The sequence below is a fragment of the Lepus europaeus genome, chromosome 13, assembly GCF_033115175.1.
Source record: "Lepus europaeus isolate LE1 chromosome 13, mLepTim1.pri, whole genome shotgun sequence".
Taxonomy (NCBI): domain Eukaryota; kingdom Metazoa; phylum Chordata; class Mammalia; order Lagomorpha; family Leporidae; genus Lepus; species Lepus europaeus.
In genome coordinates, this window is record NC_084839.1 from 86229145 (window position 1) to 86247225 (window position 18081).

Genomic DNA, 18081 nt, shown 5'->3' on the forward strand with positions numbered 1-18081 from the left:
TGATCCAGCTCCCTGCTAATGGCCTGGGAAAGCAGCAGAAGATGGCCCAAGTGCTTGGGACCCTGTATCCACATGGGCGACCAGGAAAAAGATCCTGGCTCCTGGCTTTAGACTGGTCCAGCTCTGGCCATTGTGGCCATCTAGGGAGTCAATCAGCAGATTGAAGATTTCTCTCTGCCTCACTTCACTCTCTGTAACTGCCTTTCAAATAAATAAATCATTAAAAAAAAAAAAAAAAAAAGAACAGTGTTGAAAAACACAATTGACCATGCACAGACCTGATTTTTCCCAGCATGCTCCATAATTTTCTCATAGACTATTTCATTCATGATCTGGAAACGCTTGATAGCTTTTTTCTCTGTGATACCCACATAGGTTTGTTCCAGAGGCACTGGGCGGAAGCTGAAAGTTCAACAGTGACACAAATGAGGCTTTTGTCTGGGACTACTGAGAATAAACACTCCTTCTCACTGCCCAGAAGCAGTATCCTTTTTTCTGGATTCACCCCTCCAAAACCCAAAGACTGTTCTAAAACCCAACCCAATAGCGAGTGCTCCTTGGAAAAGGGAAGGATGGCAGGAAAGTCACCTTAGCTACGGTTTCCCAATCTTCTTATACCTGTTGTCAAAGTAGAAGAGGCCCTTGGCAGGGTCAACACGTAGGAAAGTGGCTACATCTTCATAGTTGGGGAGGGTGGCACTGAGACCAATGAGTCGGACATCCTCTTGAGTCATCTCAATGTTTCGGATGGCCCTGGCCACCAATGCCTCTAGCACAGGGCCTCTGTCATCGTGGAGAAGATGGATCTCATCCTAAAGAATGGGAGGGCAGCAAATTACCTCCAGGACTAAGAAATGTGGCCCCCTTCCCTGAGACTTGTAGGCATCTAACCAAACATGCAGAATAAAGATAAGAAAGGGTAGGGCAGAACTAAGCCAGAGAAACATAAATGAAACAGTATTCATCATGAAATGCTTTGCTAGTTAATAGCAAGAAAATCTAGTATTTCAGTAAATGAGTTCCTAACTTTACTTAAAGATAAATTTCTGCATAAAAAAATGAAGCTTCTGATCAGATCATATTTATATGAAATAAGGCTTCACCCCTGGTCAGGTATTTTGACCAAGAAAAAAAGATATCAATATATCACCTGCTTCTCAAATTTTAGCAAGCCAAAGCAGACAGGGATCTTGTTCAAATGTAGATTTTTTTCCAGAAGGTGCAGGGTGGGGCCAGGGCATTTCTAACAAGCCTCTCTCCCAACCTGCTGCTGTTTCCCCGTCAATCAGGATTTGAGTGGCCAGGCTCTAAGGCAGGGGCTGCCAACATTTTCTTAAAGGCCAGAAAGTCAAATTCTAGACTTGTTGGTCATGCAGTTCCTATTACAAATACTCAACTCTGCCACTGCAGCAAAAATGCAGCTGTAAACAATACATAAGCCCGGAGACATGGGTACATTCCAATAAGACAACACCCAGCAGCCACAAATCATTGACCTCTGTCCCAGCACACTGAACACCAGCACGTGAAGTCACTTCTGACTGTGCCAGACACCTCCAAGAAACATCAATCAGACGAGAGGCCCTCCTGTCTGGATGATTCTGGAACAATATCCTGGACTCTTTACTTGTTCCCTCGCAAAATGGATTACTTATTCAATGTTCAGGGAGGACAGGATTAGTTTGCGGTCAGTCTATTTGCACTTGTTTCAAAATATTTTAGACATATAAAAGATATAAAGAATAAGGCAAACACTAAGCACCTACTGGGAAATTTTCCTATTACGGGCAGATTCTCATTTAACACTAACAGCAAAGCTTTATTGCCTACAGAAAGGCACTGAAGGAACATTCAGCACTGAAACCCAGCAAACCTTCCCCCATCATGACTGGTCTCTGCAGCCCCAAAGTGCCCCCACTCACCAGAATGATGAGCCGCACCAGCTGGGTGTAGGTGCGCTCCCCACCCTTGCGGGTGATGATGTCCCACTTCTCAGGGGTGCAGACGATGATCTGAGTGGCACTGATCTCTTCCTTGCACAGCTGATGGTCTCCGGTGAGCTCAGCAACAGTGATCCCGTAAGTGGCCAGGCGCTAGGTGGAGGAGACCTATGTCAGGCAAGAATGCACAAAGAGGCCTAGACACCACACCTGAGCATGGAGTTCTGGGAGCAGGTGACTATCAAGTCAATCACTCCTTTTCCAAAAGCAAACCCAAGTTTCACTCAGGCAAATGAAGCACACAACAGGGGGAAATGGAGCTCTGGGAGTTCTGCACACAAAAGGAGAAAATGGAAACTTGTGGCTGATGTGACCTAGAATAAAACCACTAGGTCTGTCTACTGTCAACCACATCCATGTGCCAATTCATAAACACTTCAATGACGCAAATGACAACAACCACAGAAAATCATCATGGAGAACATGAACGAAAAATGGCAAATAAACCCTAGTAAAAGATGGTTTAGGATATTCTTGCTTCAGAAACCTCTCTGCCTTTGAAATGTAAAACACCACAGGAGGCATTCCAGGGATGCCCTAACACAAGAAGCAGTGATGTACAGGACTATTCACAATACTGACAGCTGCACCCAGTACTCACCAGAGGAAGCTCTACCCCCTCACCTTTCCAAAACTGCCCACCATCTCCTGCACCAAGGACCGCATGGGAGCAATGTAGATAATCTTGAAGTCATCCACGTTGATAGTGCCATCCATGTTTATGTGTTTGCCTATCTCTCGGAGCATACACATTAGGGCCACGTTGGTCTTCCCAGCACCCTAAGAGAGCAGTCAGGGATGAGACGGCCTACTTACTGGTAATGATCACTCCTCTAACTTCCATAGGCTTATCTCCAAAACAGAGGACACCGCATGTCCTGGGCATTTTATCCCACCATTTAACATTTGTTCCACTCAAGAATAAAGAACTGGAGGACAGGGGTGAAGATGAACACTCTTGCCACCAAAAAGACAGAGCACCACCTTCCACAAGAAAAGCAGGCAGGGCAGCACTTACGGTAGGAGCACACAACAGCAGATTCTCATCCGTCTCCAGGGCGGCACGGTACAGTTTACTCTGGATCCGATTCAGCGTTTTGAAGCCCTCGAATCCAGCCTGGGCATATTTCGGCAGCTTCTCCACGGGGAGTAGTTGCTAGAAAGAAAAAATACAACTCACAACATGCTAGCAGCATCCTTGATTAAGCAAGCTGCTTCTGTGGCATTGCCAGGATTTCATTCCTTGGCAACCTCCCTGCATAACTCTCTCCACTAAAGGCCAGTTTAGAGAGGTCACTATCATTCCTTGGGCTCAAAACCAGAATGGGAAAACTCTGCAGCAGCACCTACTTTTTAAATGGCCGCCACAGCTTGCACACTGCACCTATCTGAAGCCAGGAGCCAGGTGCTTCTCCTGGTCTCCCATGCTGGTGCAGGGCCCAAGCACTTGGGCCATCCTCCACTGTACTCCCAGGCCACAGCAGAGAGCTGGACTGGAAGAGGAGCAACCGGGACAGAACTGGCACCCCAACCGGGACTAGAACCCAGAGTACCAGCGCCACAGGGGGACGATTAGCCTAGCGAGCCGCGGCACCGGCCAGCATGTAGTTTTGAAGCAAAGTAACTGAGAGCAGGCTACCTTCTGGGCAATGGGTGAGATCCAAACAGGAAAAGAGACGAACTGAACAGAGAACTGAGAAAAGCAATTCACTCACTTCTTCAGAGCCAAACGGCTTGGGCTTCAGGGCAGGCACGTGCACCTCTTCATAGCCCTTACGTTGGCGACGGAAGGATCCGTCAGGAAGCTGACAGCGTTTGTTGGCCATGAAGTGGCTCCCCTGGGTAAAAACCAGGTCCTCCAAGTCCAGAACCTGCCGTGGAGCCAGTGCCTAGAATGCGAAAAGCAATATCAAGAAGTCAGAGAGCTGGCAAGTAAGTTTTCCATCTGTCACAGCCTGGGAAACTCCTCGCTACCTACCTCTCCACCCTGGTCCAGATCCATGGTCTCCAGATCTGTGTCCATTCGTGACTGACGCACTCGCTCCCTCCGGGACCTCTCCTCCTACAGGTGGAGAAAGGTAAAAAGTACAATGCCAATTCATCACTGTCCTGGGTTCTGACCCCTTGTGGTCTCTGTCTGGTTGTGCCTGACTCACACATGCTCACCCACATGAGGGCACTTCAAAAAGTTCCATAGAAAATGGAATTAAAAGGTTAAGTTTATGAGTTTATTTTGGTGCAAATAAAAAAAACTTGAAATCCATGCAGTTTTATAACAATATGCATTTTCCATGAACTTTCTGAAGATCCTGTCTGTATGGATTTCAAAATTTTTTGCCCTAATATAAATCTTTAATATCATGTATTGAATTTTTCTTTTATTATTTACTTAAAAGCAGAGCAACAAAGAGAAAGAGATCTTCCAAACACTTGTTCACTCCCCAGATGGCCACAACAGCCAGGACTGGGCCAGCCCAAAGCCAGGAGCCCAGAACTCTATCCATGTGGGTGGCAGGGACCACCCAAGTACTCGAGCCGTCTTTGCTGCGTCTCAGAGTGTGACCTCAGAAAGCTGAATTAGCAGCAGAGGCAAGGACGTGGCGTCTCAAGTAGTGGCTTAACAGGCTACACCACACACCTGCTTCTATACTTAAACAAACAAACAAAAAAACTTTGGAAAGCAGAACAACAAAGTGAGAGGAGAAATAGCGACAGAGAGAGATCAATCTTTCACCCACTGGTTCATGCCCCAAATGGCCGTAACAGCTAGGTCTGGGTCAGGCCAAAGCCAAGAACATCATCCTGATCTCCCATATGGATGGCAGGGGCTCAAGTACATAGGCCATCCTCACTGCCTTCCCAAGTGCATTAGCAGGAAACTGGATGGGAAGGTAAGCAGTGGGACTGGCAGTCTGATATGGGATGCTGGCACTGCAACATGATGGGCCACAACACTGGGCCCCCTAAACTTCCCTTTTCACCATCTTTTCCATGAATCTTTAGAAGCACTCTCATAAGGCCTCCCATAGAAAAGATGGCGTTTTACATTCAGATACCCGCCACTGGGATCACCAGAATGATTAAAGCATGAACACTTTCAAAGAGACAATACACAGAACGCTGATATCAGAAGTAGATTTTTACAATTCAGCATTAAGGGCTATCTCTAAGGGGTAAAAATGTAGGCTCTGTTAAGCAAATACACATGTTCTGTCCCTGTACAGTAAATGCCATGTATAGCAATGAAGGTCCTCAAGGTGCTGGTGAGGCCGGCAGCCATTGGGGTCCCCAGATAACCCCAAGGTGAACGTGTGTATTCTAATCCACATCCAAGGACAAACACAACACAAAGCACCGAGCAAAATACTTGAACTTGAACCTCCTCTTTTATGCTGCAATCTTCTGGCCTATGTCCCTTTTCTGCAGCAAACAGTCCCCATCAGGAGGGAGACCGCTCTTACTCGAATCAGATCCTCCTTCTCTGTTTCATGGAGCTGGTAGAGGAACTTGGACAGCTCTGGATCAGCTTCCATCTTTCCCATGATCCTTTCCTTTTCCGCTTCACTCTGTGCACTGGCCAACAAGGTACAGTATAAAACTGACAAAAAGAAAAAGAAGAAAGTGCGGGTGGTCAGGGGATAAGATAAAAATCAACCTTGACTCTTGGTAGAGAACAAAGAAAAATCAGTACTGATGCCATGAGAGCAACACAATCTCTATCACACGCAGGCACACACAGGCCTACACTCATATTGCCCACAGAAAGAGCACATTCTACACTCACTCATCATCCTGTGCTGGCGCAGAACTTTAATAAAATCAAAGGTGTTGAAGCCAAGGAGCAACACCAGCTGGTTCTCACACTCTCGATCATCGCTGGCAGTCTGGAGAGAAAAGAAAGGCAACATCACCATCTGCCGCTTCACACACTGTACCCACCTGCTGAACACAAAAATAGCATCTCGGTCATACCTTCAAAATCTCCAGCACTTCATCTGCCTTTTTCTGTGACACGATGGCATCGTCATAAAAACGACTGAGCTGCCGCTGCAGCCAAAATGCATCAATATCCCGAGGGTGCAAATCCTTCTTCTTGGAACTCATCAGTTCTCCGGAGGCTACAAGCTACAAGAGCAACCAGGCACTTAGCTCACCAGGTCCTCCTTCGCCCCAGCTGCTTCTTTCCACTCTGTCACAAAGCAACTTGCCATCACACAGACCAGCTTCTTTAGAGAAGTTCCCAGAGGAAAACAAAATTCTGCTATATTGTTCAGGAGCTCACCACACTAAGATCTCAATGTGGAAAAGGGAATAATTGACTAAAATATTGACTGAATCAGGACATCTAATGTTTGTTACCATGGCTTACCCTCTCAAAAGGTGGCTCAGAAAGTGATCTGTAATAGGACCTAGGCAAGGAGTGCTATATCATGCAATCAGCTGTTCTTGCAATAACAGGAAAGAGACCACACTTACGTTAGCTGAGAGGGTGCAGCGCACGACAGCCTCATCCCCTTCCATGTCGTCATCCGACGCCTCTTCTCGAACCTCCCCATACACATCTTCATCACCTTCCTGTGGAAATGGTCACAACCTCAACTGTGATCTGGAGCTGATTCTGTGTCACCACAGAACCTCTTCCTTCAGTCATTCTAAATGAGCTCCAGGATTAAAGCAATGGCTCTGGGATGAAACCAAGGGCTTCCTGGAACCCAGGTGAACCTTAATCCAGAGCACATCGAATGGAATGACCACTCGGCAGAGGTTCCTGAGACACCCGTTCTCTCTTCTGCTTCTGTTTAGGCTGCCACAATGACAACCAAATGGATCAGTCTCTCTTTGATACACTCAGTACTTGAAATAAGAATCATCAGTTAACAAGAAAGAAAAACTATAAAGAAGCATTTATGGGAAAGCAGGTAACAATTCAGAAATACAGAGGCCACATTTAAGTTTGCGCACCCCGTACTGATTTTTACAATGTAAACCACGTGTACTCAGCAGCGTCACATCCAAAGCAGGTACTTAATAAGCATTTGCTAAACCAACTGCCGTAAGTAAAGCATTCTGCTAGGTTGTTTAATTTATGATTTAAAATCATAAATTTTGGCTGGCGCCATGGCTCAATAGGCTAATCCTCCGCCTTGTGGGGCCGGCACACCGGGTTCTAGTCCCGATCGGGGCGCCAGATTCTGTCCCAGTTGCCCCTCTTCCAGGCCAGCTCTATGCTGTGGCCAGGGAGTGCAGTGGAGGATGGCCCAAGTGCTTGGGCCCTGCACCCCATGGGAGACCAGGAGAAGCACCTGGCTCCTGCCTTCGGATCAGCGCGGTGCGCCGGCCGCAGCACACCGGCTGCGGCGGCCACCGGAGGGTGAACCAACGGCAAAGGAAGACCTTTCTCTCTGTCTCTCTCTCACTGTCCACTCTGTCAAAAAATTTTAAAAAAAAAATCATAAATTTTAATTAACCATTCCGTGGGGATGGACTTGAAAGTCATCTGTTTCAATCACTTCATTTGGGAGAAGAAATTGAGACAAGATGACTTGCCCTAGGGCCAAGCTTCAGCACTCTCAGCTCCCAGTTCAGTGCTTTGCCCTCTAACTCTCCTGTGCTAACCCTCCTTCCTGTCCTGGTATATACACATACATATTTCCTTTTCAGGAGCCAAACATACCCAATGAGAACACTAAGACAAAACTGCAATTTTTTTCAGGTACCCTACTTGATTCTATTGAGTTACATTCAAGAATTTCTGATTAGATGGCAAACATTAGCTCCAGTGGCTGCTACAACTGTTAGTTTAAGTAAACGTGTAAATTTTGCCCACACATTTGAGCAAATCCGTGTCCTTTTGAAGCTGATAGTAGGACACAGTAATGAAAAAATTAGCACATACAGGCAAAAATGCAGTAAAGCATAAGGAAAATACAATCTCAATGAAGGTATATATGGTACTTTATCTTTTGTCTTTCTGCTGATCTGCTTGGTTTATTTTATTTTTTTAAAGATTTATTTTTTTGGAGCTGGCACTGTGGTGCAGCAGGTTAACACCCTCGCCTGAAGCGTCGGCATCCCATATGGGCGCTAGTTCTAGTCCCGGATGCTCCACTTCCGATCCAGCTCTCTGCTATCGCCTGGGAAAGCAGTACAAGATGGCCCAAGTCCTTGGGCCCCTGTGTCTGCGTGGGAGACCCAGAAAAAGCTCCTGGTTCCCGGCTTTGGATCAGTGCAGCTCCGACCATTGCAGCCAATTGGGGAGTAAACCACTGGATGGAAGACGTCTCTCTCTCTCTCTGTGTAACTTTGACTTTCAAATAAATAAATAAGTCTTTAAAAAAAAAAAAGGATTTATTTATTTGAAATGCAGATTTACAGAGAGAGGGAGAGGTCTTCCATCTGCTGGTTCTCTCCCTAAATGGCCGTAAGAGCTATAGCTGGGCTGATCCAAAACCAGGAGCTTCTCCTGGGTCTCCCACGTGGGTGCAGGGGCCCAAGGAGTTGGGTCATCGTCTACTGCTTTCCCAGGCCATAGAGGAGACCTGGATTGAAGTGCAGCAGCCAGGACTTGAGCCGGCGCCCATATAGGATGGCGGTGCTGCAGGCGGCAGCTTTACCTGTTAAGCTACAGCACAGGCCCTTGCTTGATTTATTTTAAAATTTTGTGTCAGATTATTTTGGTTTAAAAAACCTAAAGGTAACTATAACAATTTTTTTTAGCAAAATTATACTTATTAACACCTATATAACACCATAAAGTTATTCTGGCTTAAGCTCAGTAGCCTCTCAAATTAACTTCAAAGGGCGCCTTCACACCTTATTTCAAAAAAAGCGAGAATACACGGGGTCTCTCTGCTTTATTACTCACCTCCTCGTCAGACTCAAACTGCACATTCACACCGTACGTCTCATCAATGTTGTCATCTGAAAGGAAGAGGGAACAGTAAGAGGGCAGTGGGCAGTGAGTGCGCTCGGGGGGCCACTTCCTCTGCAATGCCCTGCCTTGCCTCTCTTCAGGAAACAATGAAGTGCTAAGGAGACAAAGACACCTGGGTGATCACACGAAAGCACCACCTGTGCTGCCACTGCCAAGGCTTTCTCCGACCCGCCAACCCTGGAATCAGCCCTGCCGTGCCTGCTAAAGCACTTGAGCTCCCACACTCTGCATAAGTTTCCTCTCATCTTCTACACAGTGACAGGGTCTCAGAGTGACAAATGACTGTGGGCATCTGGGATTCTGATACCCATCAACTACTTCACCCCTCAGCAAACACGGAGTAGGCGATGGGAGCCCACTGACACTCAGATTTTTAATGAATGACGCGAGAAGATGCTCACTTAGGGGTTAACCACAACCAGTTAACAAGACCAAGACATAGAGAGCGCAGTCACCCATGTTCTGGATTTCCTTGTCTCCACCATAGTCTGTGATCTTCTTGCCCAGGTTCACCAGCACGTGGTATCTGGTGTCATCTGTCTGACCCAGCAGCAAGTCAATCTCCTTCCGTCTTTCCTTGTCCCGCAGCTTTTCATTTTTCAGGACAGCTAGAACTTCATCTGCTGCCCCGCAAAGGATATCACGAGGCTGGCGGCAAAAACCAGCAACATTTAGACAACAACACTAAGAACAGCACCAACCCGCTTTTTATATTATTATTATTGAAAGGAAGAGAGGCGGGGAGTGGTAGGGGGTATCTTCCATGTGCAAGTTCACTCCCCAGATGGTTGTAATGGTCAGGACTGGGCAAGGCTGAAGCCAGGAGCCAGGAGCTTCACTCAGGTCCGCCACGTGGATGCAGGGGCCCAAGCACTTGGGCCATCTTCTACTGCTTTTCCAGGCCATGGCAGGAAACTGGATCAGAAGTGGAGCAGCAGGGACTGGAACCAGTGCCCATATCGGATGCCGACACTGCAAGCAGAGGCTTTACCCACCACGCCACAGTGCTGGAGCCTACCAACCAGCTGTTTGTGGCACTAGGATGTGAAGAGCCACACCTCTTCAAAACCTGCCGCATACCAGGTTTAAACCACTTTCCTTAATGTTGATTGCAAATGCCACTGAGGGGCTTGGGCCCCTGCCACCCACATGGGAGACCTGGATGAAGCTCCTGCTCCTGCTTGACCCAGAGGTGGCTGTTGCAGCCATTTCGGTAGTGAACCAGTAGATGAAAGGTCTATTGCTCTTGCTCTCTCTGTCTCTCCCTCTCTTTCAACAGAAATAAATCTTAAAAAATAAATAAATAAAAATGCTGAGTTATGGGCCGGCGCTGTGGCCCACTTGGCTAATCCTCTGCCTGTGGCGCTGGCATCCCATATGGGTGCCGGGTTCTAGTCCCAGCTGCTCCTCTTCCAGTCCAGCTCTCTGCTGTGGCCCAGGAGGGCAGTGGAGGATGGCCCAAGTGCTTGGGCCCTGCACCCGCGTGGGAGACCAGGAGGAAGCACCTGGCTCCTGGCTTCGGATCAGCATAGCTCCGGCCATGGCGGCCATTTGGGGGATGAACCAATGGAAGGAAGATCTTTCTCTCTGTCTCTCTCTCACACTAACTCTACCTGTCAAATAAGTAAAATAAATAAATAAAGGCCGGCGCCGCGGCTCACTAGGCTAATCCTCCGCCTTGCGGCGCCGGCACACCAGGTTCTAGTCCCGGTCGGGGCGCCGGATTCTGTCCCAGTTGCCCTTCTTCCAGGCCAGCTCTCTGCTGTGGCCAGGGAGTGCAGTGGAGGATGGCCCAAGTGCTTGGGGCCCTGCACCCCATGAGAGACTAAGAGAAGCACCTGGCTCCTGCCATCAGATAAGCGCGCTGTGCCGGCTGCAGCAAGCCAGCCGCGGCAGCCATTGGAGGGTGAACCAACGGCAAAGGAAGACCTTTCTCTCTGTCTCTCTCTCTCACTGTCCACTCTGCCTGTCAAAAACAAATAAAATAAAAAAAAATAAATAAAATAAAAAAAAATTTAAAAAATTAAAAATAAATAAATAAATAAAAAGCTGAATTAGAAAATTGAAGGAAGACTCTTTTTTTTTTTTTTTTCTTTTTAAAAGCAACTAGGTAGGTAATCTCAGGATACAGGACAGAGCTTCTACAACTTGGCAGTCTTCCCCTAGCCTGCCACATTTTTGGTAATTATTTGTCCTCACATACTCTAGAATCCATCCCACTGGAACCTCTCAGACTCAGAAAAGGCCTTAATTTGTTCTCACACATATAATAGTTAAGAATACAGATGGGATGGGATACTTGGATTCACAGCCTGGCTCTGCCAAATACTATTTCTGTGACTTAGCAAAATTACATAACTACTATGTGCCTTGCATCTCCCTTTATGAAGTGGAAAATGAATATTCATAGCACCTAGGGGTGGGCACTGTGGCAAAGCAGGTTAAGCCAATGCTTGGGATGTACACTTGTGCATATCTGAGTGTCAGTTAAGGTCCTAGCACCTCTGCTGCTGATCCAGCTTCCTGCTAATGCAGCAGATGATGGCTCCAAGTGTTTGGGCCCCTCTACCCACAAGGGAGACCCCAATGGAGTTTCAGGCGCCAGGCTTTGGCCTGGCCCAGCTCTGGATGTTGCAGGCATATGGGGAGTGTACCTGTGGATGGAAGACCAATCAACTGATAGTTCTCTGTCACTCTCCCTTTCAAGTAGACCAAAAGAACCATTTTTTTTAATAGCATCAATTCATAGAGTTAATGTAAAAGGAGGAAAAAACCATGTAAAGTATTATTTCACTTTAACCAAACACTTTGTGAACATCAGTCACTTCCACAAGTTGGTATGAGCCACATAGGGAAATCCAGAGACAAGTTTCTTCTGGTGGCCCCCAGCCGTCACCCCCTCCCTTCCCAAGCACAGCACTCACTCTCTGGCGGCCTCACCTGGTCCCCAAGTGCAGCCTGGATGAAGCTGAGCAGCACCTCATACGTCTCCCGGGTCTCCTTGGTTTTGGGCTTGTAGATGATGCCCACCATCTCGTCAATGCCCTCCGACAGCAGGGTATAACCCTTCATCTTGTTGATGTCATGCCGGTCCTCATCACGCTTTCTTCGCCTAAGGGACACACAGTGTGACGTTCCACAGGAGAACCTTGCCTCCCCCAGACAAGAAGAGAATCAAGCCCACCCTCCTCGGTATCACCGTACACCTGCACCACAACAAATGAGCCCCGTTTCACCTTAATCATTTGCACAAGTGTTTCTTTGTAGGACACAGTAACAGAAAGGAAGTGTGTTCACCCTCTCACTAAGTTCACTAAATGTTACAAGACAGGGTTATCATTCATTTAAAAACACGAGTAGGCATTTAGTACAGCACTTAGTAAGATGCCACTTGGACATCCACAGCCCATATTGGAACATCTGGCTTCAATTCTAACTCCACTTCCAACTTCAGCTTCCTGCTAACACACACATATCCTGGGAGGCAGCAGGAGAAGGTTCAGGTATGTAGGTCCTTGCCACCACATAGGAAACCCAGGTTGCCTTCCGGTCTCCTGGCCTCAGCCTGGACCAGCCACAGCTAACATGGGCATTTATGAAGTGAACGAGCAGATGTGAGTTCTCTAATCGGCCTGTCTCCATCTCTCAGATGAAACAAATTCAAAATACAAAGGGGCCAGTGCTGTGGCCTAGCAGTTACGTTGCCACCTGTAATGCCAGCATCTCCCATCAGAGCAATGATTCAAGTCTCTGTTACTCAGCTTCCAAATCAGGTCCCTGATAATGTGCTGGTAAAGCAGGGGAAAGTGGCCCCAAGTACTTGTGTTCCTGCCACCCACATGAAGACCCAAATGGAGTTCCAGGCTCCAGGTTTCAGCCTGGCCCAACCCCAGCTGTTGCAACCACTCAGGGAATGAACCAGCAGATGGAAAATCCCTTTCTCTCTCTGTTACTCTGTTTTTCAAAAATAAATGTCTTAAAAATTAAAAACCTACTGAAACAAGAAATACCAAAGGTCTTAAAGATACCCTCAAGAAAATTAAGATGTTTATGGACCAGAAACACACGCTAGAAAAAGGTACCAGTAAGTATTTTCCACTTGGGTGTACTTTTATTTATTTATTTTTTATTATTATTTTTTAAATTTATTTTTATTTATTTATTTTTTTAACTTTTTTTTTTTTACAGGCAGAGTGGATAGTGAGGGAGAGAGACAGAGAGAAAGGTCTTCCTTTTTGCCGTTGGTTCACCCTCCAATGGCCGCTGCGGCCGGCGCATCTCGCTGATCCGAAGCCAGGAGCCAGGTGCTTCTCCCGGTCTCCCATGCGGGTGCAGGGCCCAAGGACTTGGGCCATCCTCCACTGCCTTGCTGGGCCATAGCAGAGAGCTGGCCTGGAAGAGGGGCAACTGTGATAGAATCCAGTGCCCCGACCGGGACTAGAACCTGGTGTGCCAGCGCCACAAGGCGGAGGATTAACCTGTTAAGCCACAGCGCCGGCCATATTTTTATTTATTTATTTTTTGACAGGCAGAATGGATAGTGAGAGAGAGAGACAGAGAGAAAGGTCTTCCTTTTGCCGTTGGTTCACCCTCCAATGGCCGCTGAGGACGGTGCATCTCGCTGACCCGAAGCCAGGAGCCAGGTGCTTCTCCTGGTCTCCCCTGCGAGTGCAGGGCCCAAGCACTTGGGCCATCCTCCACTGCACTCCCAGGCCATAGCAGAGAACTGCACTGGAAGAGGGGCAACCGGGACAGAATCCAGCACCCCAACCAGGACTAGAACCCGGTGTGCCAGCACCGCAAGGCGGAGGATTAGCCTGTTAAGCCACGGCGCCGGCCCTATTTATTTATTTTTTAAGATTTTATTTATTTACCTGAGAGACAGAGTTACAGATAGAGAGGGAGAGACAGACAGAAAGGTCTTCCATTCACTGGTCCACTCCCCAAATGGCCCCAGTGGCTGGAGCTATGCCTATCTGAAGCCAGGAGCCAGGAGCTTCTTCCGGGTCTCCTACTCGGGTACAGGGACTTGGACCATCTTCTACTGCTTTTCCAGGCCAAAGCAGAGGGCTGGACTGGAAGATGAGCAGCTGGGACTCGAACCAGGGCCCATAATGGGATGCTGGCAGAGCAGGTGAAGGATTAACCCACTGCGCCACAGTGCCAGCCCCCAAAGTGTACTTGTTAAGGCCGAAGAATCTTCAAAGTCTCATAATCAGCTTTTACCTTCACCAATCTGGTTTTTTTTTTTTTTTTTCTGACAGGCAGAGTGGACAGTGAGAGAGAGAGAGACAGAAAGGTCTTCCTTTGCCGTTGGTTCACCCTACAACGGCCGCCGCAGCCGGCGTGCTGCGGCTGGCACACCGCGCTGATCCGAAGCCAGGAGCCAGGCGCTTCTCCTGGTCTCTCATGGGGTGCAGGGCCCAAGCACTTGGGCATCCTCCACTGCACTCCCTGGCCACAGCAGAGAGCTGGCCTGTAAGAGGGGCAGCCGGGACAGAATCCGGCGCCCCGACCGGGACTAGAACCTGGTGTGCTGGCACCGCAAGGCAGAGGATTAGCCTATTGAGACGCGACGCCAGCCACCAATCTGTTTTAATGCCACTGTTGTTCAATCTTGCACCACACATTTCAACAAAAACACTACTAATTGCTAAGGAAAAGACGGACTTCGGTTCTGAAGAAAAATAGGACTCCATTGGTACTTACTTGGCTCTTCTTTCCTCCTGCATCTGTGGTTTGGTCCGTTGTGCCTTATCTCCCATTCGGGTGCCTTCCAGCTTCCCAACCAGGGATAGCACCTCTCCCGTGGGTTCATCTCGGCGGGTTCGGTCAATGAGAGACCGGTCAGCTTGCAGCACAAGATTCGAGTTCTGAAAAGATCAGACCATTGCTGAAGCTTTGACATACGCGAGGCCAGTTCCTGCATCACCCTGATCCCAGCTCAAGAGTCACAATGAGCGTTAATAACCACTAGCCGGAATACAAAGGTATATAATTTGAAAAGAAATAGCAACATATAACGCTAAGCACGAGCCCAGGGCTGATAAGCCCTACGTGCCGTCTATCGGTTGAACAATCCTGGCTTCTAACCATAACAACCCACACGCGGGAAGTACTGAGCGAGTGGAGAGGGACAGGTGAAGGGGCGGGTTTAACGCTGAAAGGCTTGGTAGCCCGGTCCCACAGAGCTCTCCGCCTTGTCCTGCCCGCCCCAGGCCCCGGTGGGATAATCCGTATCGTCGCGTACCCAAACTTTCGCCCCGATCCGATTTCGCCTCCGATTTCGTGGCTTTCCTGCAGGCCTTGAGACTGAACCTCGCTCCCGCAGCTTCCCGCCTCCCCTACACACTGCACTGCCTCCCCCGAGTCCTCCCCTAAGCCCATACGCACCGCCTTGTACTCGTACTGCAGGCTTCGGGCGGTCACGTCCGCCATGGCGGCAGCCGCTCCTGGCCCTCAGAGATCCACTCCTCCTCACCGCACGCTGAAAACCGCGCTGCTCTCTGTTCAGGGCTTCAACAACGCAGGAGAGACGCAACGGAGGGGAAGGAGAAGGACTAATTTCCGCTTCCGGGTCGCGCGCCGGAAGTGCGGGGCGGGCCGGGTTTCTGGCAGGCGCGCGCCGCTTCCCGCTGCCTTCTGGGTGGAGCGCCTGGGACTTGTGCTTCCGGGTCCTGGCCCCTCAGAGCTAGGGGCGCCACAGTGCTTAGGGGTCCGGCCTCGGGTCCCGGCCAAGGCGCCTTCCACCGTATCCGGGATGCACGCCTCCTTTGCGTCCATCCTGTGCGCAGCCTCTTTTATATTCATTTGTTTATTTGAAAGAGAGAGAAAAACAGAGCAGTCTCCCATCTGCTGGATAACCCCCGGTAGTCGCAATGGCCAGGGCTGGGTCAGGCTGAAGCCAGGAGCCAAGGGCTTCTTCCAGGTCTCCCACGTGGGTGGCAGGGACCCAAACATTAGGCCATCTGCCGCTGCTTTTCCCAGGCCACTAGCGGGGAGCTGGATCGGAAGAGGAGCAGCCGGACAGGAACCAGCGCCGGTGTGGCAGGTGCGGCTTTACCCCCACCGCAGGCCTTTTTCTACAGCTGCTTCCGCTGACTCTGGCAACAGTCCTGGGAAGGCACCCGGCAAGGAGAGGCCAGTTAGCCTTCCATTTCTGGAAGAGGAAACTGAAGCGCTGGACAGCAGTATAATCGTGTGTGTTTCTCTTTCGCATGGAACAACAGAGAAGGCTCCTTCCCCCACCTATCCCACTAACCCCCATGCCCTCGAGGCCCTGGTTCTGGGCCAGCGGAATGAACAGGGCCAGATCTTTTTGTTCAGGCGTCGCATTCCGTGGCAGGGCCGTCTCCACCTCTCCGAGGAACATGGGCGACTGTGGCAGCCTCCTGGCGGGAGGAACTCCTTGAGGACAGCAACAGTTGCTTCCCAAAGCCCGGGACTGGTAGGCACCGCCCCCTCACCCACGCCTACCATGTCTCACAGGTGGAATGGCAGCTTACAGATGAATGCTTGCATGTTTGCTTATGGAAAAATGACTGAATAGAAGGATGGGTATTGGCCGGCGCCATGGCTCAATAGGCTAATCCTCCGCCTGCGGCGCCGGCACTCCGGGTTCTAGTCCCGGTTGGGGTGCTGGATTCTGTCCAGGTTGCTCCTCTTCCAGGCCAGCTCTCTGCTGTGGCCTGGGAAGGCAGTGGAGGATGGCCCAAGTGCTTGGGCCCTGCACTCGCATGGGAGACCAGGAGGAAGCACTTGGCTCCTGGCTTCAGATCGGCACAGCGCGCTGGCCATGGCAGCCATTTGGGGGTGAACCAATGGAAAATGAAGACCTTTCTCTGTCTCTCTTTCTCACTAACTCTGCCTGTCAAAAAGAAAAAAAAAAGGATGGGTATTAAGTAAAAAGAATTCATTCTCACTGGCAGTCTGCTGGGCCAGACTTGTGGCTTTTTTTTTTTTTTTTTTTTTTGGCTCACTGTTGGTTCATTAGTTAAAAATTGGCATAATTCCTGCAAAATCTGGCTTTTCCCCATCAGTGGCAGAATGAGAAAGCTGTCCACCTGATGCCTGCATTCCTAGATGGTTGTTTGCTCAGTGCTCATCAGCAGGTGTGAAGGTGAGAGGACGCACATACTCCTCGTGCCGTCCCTGTTTTCTCACACCTGGCCAGCTCACAGTCGTTACCTGCCTGATCCCTGTAGGCATGAAGTTTGCATTCCTGGCCCACGATTCTTGTTTATTTTATATATGACTGGCCTTCCGAGGGACAGTCAGATCCTCTGTCTGCTCCTTGGTTCCTGTGTGACTTTGAGATAGCTACCTGGTCTTTTCTGGGTGAGCCTCAGTTCCTCAAAATTGAGGCAACAAAACCTTCCTTGATAGGAGTGTTGTAATTAAATGGATAGTGTGTTTAAAAACACCTAGCAGGGGTCGGTATTGTGGCACAGCTGGCTAAGCTGCCACTTGGGATTCCCATACCTCATAATCAGAGTCCCTGAGATGGACTCCCACCTTTGCCTTTGCTTTTTTTTTTTTTTTTAATTTATGTAAGAATTATTTGTTTATTTGAGAGGCAGAATTACAGACAGAGGGAGGTTTTCCATCTGCTGGTTCATTCCCCAATGGCTACAACAGCAGGAGCTGGGCCAATCCAAAGCCAGGAGCCAAGATCTTCTGGGTCTCCCACATGAGTGCAGGTGCCCAAACACTTGGGCGATCTTCCTCTGCCTTCCCAGGTATGTTTTCAGGGAGTTGGATCAGAAGTGGAATAGTTGGAACTTGAACCGGTGCCCATATGGGATGCCGATGCAGTAGGCCACGGCTTAACCCCATTTAAATATATACATTTTTTTTTTTTGACAGGCAGAGTGGACAGTGAGAGAGAGAGACAGAGAGAAAGGTCCTCCTTTGCCATTGGTTCACCCTCCAATGGCCGCCATGACCAGCGCCCTGCGGCCAGCACACCACAATGATCAGGAGCCAGGTGCTTATCCTGGTCTCCCATGGGATGCAGGGCCCAAGCACTTAGGCCATCCTCCACGGCACTCCCAGGCCACAGCAGAGAGCTGACCTGGAAGAGGGGCAACCAGGACAGAATCCAGTGCCCCAACCGGGACTAGAACCCAGTGTGCCAGCGCCGCAGGC

General features: G+C 49.2%; 2 protein-coding genes across 4 annotated transcripts in view; one reads left to right on the top strand and one right to left on the bottom strand.

The window, feature by feature from the left end:
- SNRNP200 (small nuclear ribonucleoprotein U5 subunit 200) overlaps positions 1-15498 on the bottom strand; it is a 34222-nt gene extending 18724 nt beyond the window's left edge. The window contains exons 1-16 of the mRNA XM_062209880.1: positions 15328-15498; positions 14644-14807; positions 11875-12046; positions 9390-9582; positions 8866-8921; positions 6477-6575; positions 5973-6125; positions 5785-5884; positions 5462-5598; positions 3979-4062; positions 3716-3889; positions 3019-3156; positions 2625-2780; positions 1923-2093; positions 619-812; positions 279-402 (exon numbers count right to left, since the gene is read on the bottom strand). Coding sequence (XP_062065864.1) covers positions 279-402; positions 619-812; positions 1923-2093; positions 2625-2780; positions 3019-3156; positions 3716-3889; positions 3979-4062; positions 5462-5598; positions 5785-5884; positions 5973-6125; positions 6477-6575; positions 8866-8921; positions 9390-9582; positions 11875-12046; positions 14644-14807; positions 15328-15372 — 2160 coding nt within the window. The 5' untranslated portion in view covers positions 15373-15498. The remainder of the gene's footprint in view (positions 1-278; positions 403-618; positions 813-1922; positions 2094-2624; positions 2781-3018; positions 3157-3715; positions 3890-3978; positions 4063-5461; positions 5599-5784; positions 5885-5972; positions 6126-6476; positions 6576-8865; positions 8922-9389; positions 9583-11874; positions 12047-14643; positions 14808-15327) is intronic.
- Positions 15499-15640: 142 nt separating this feature from the next.
- The window catches only part of ITPRIPL1 (ITPRIP like 1), a 36855-nt gene continuing 34414 nt past the window's right edge, over positions 15641-18081 (top strand). For 2 of the 3 annotated variants that reach the window (XM_062209881.1, XM_062209882.1), the window contains exon 1: positions 15641-16381. The gene's annotated coding sequence lies outside the window, so the exon portion shown is untranslated. The remainder of the gene's footprint in view (positions 16382-18081) is intronic. The other variant, XM_062209883.1, reaches the window with a different exon arrangement.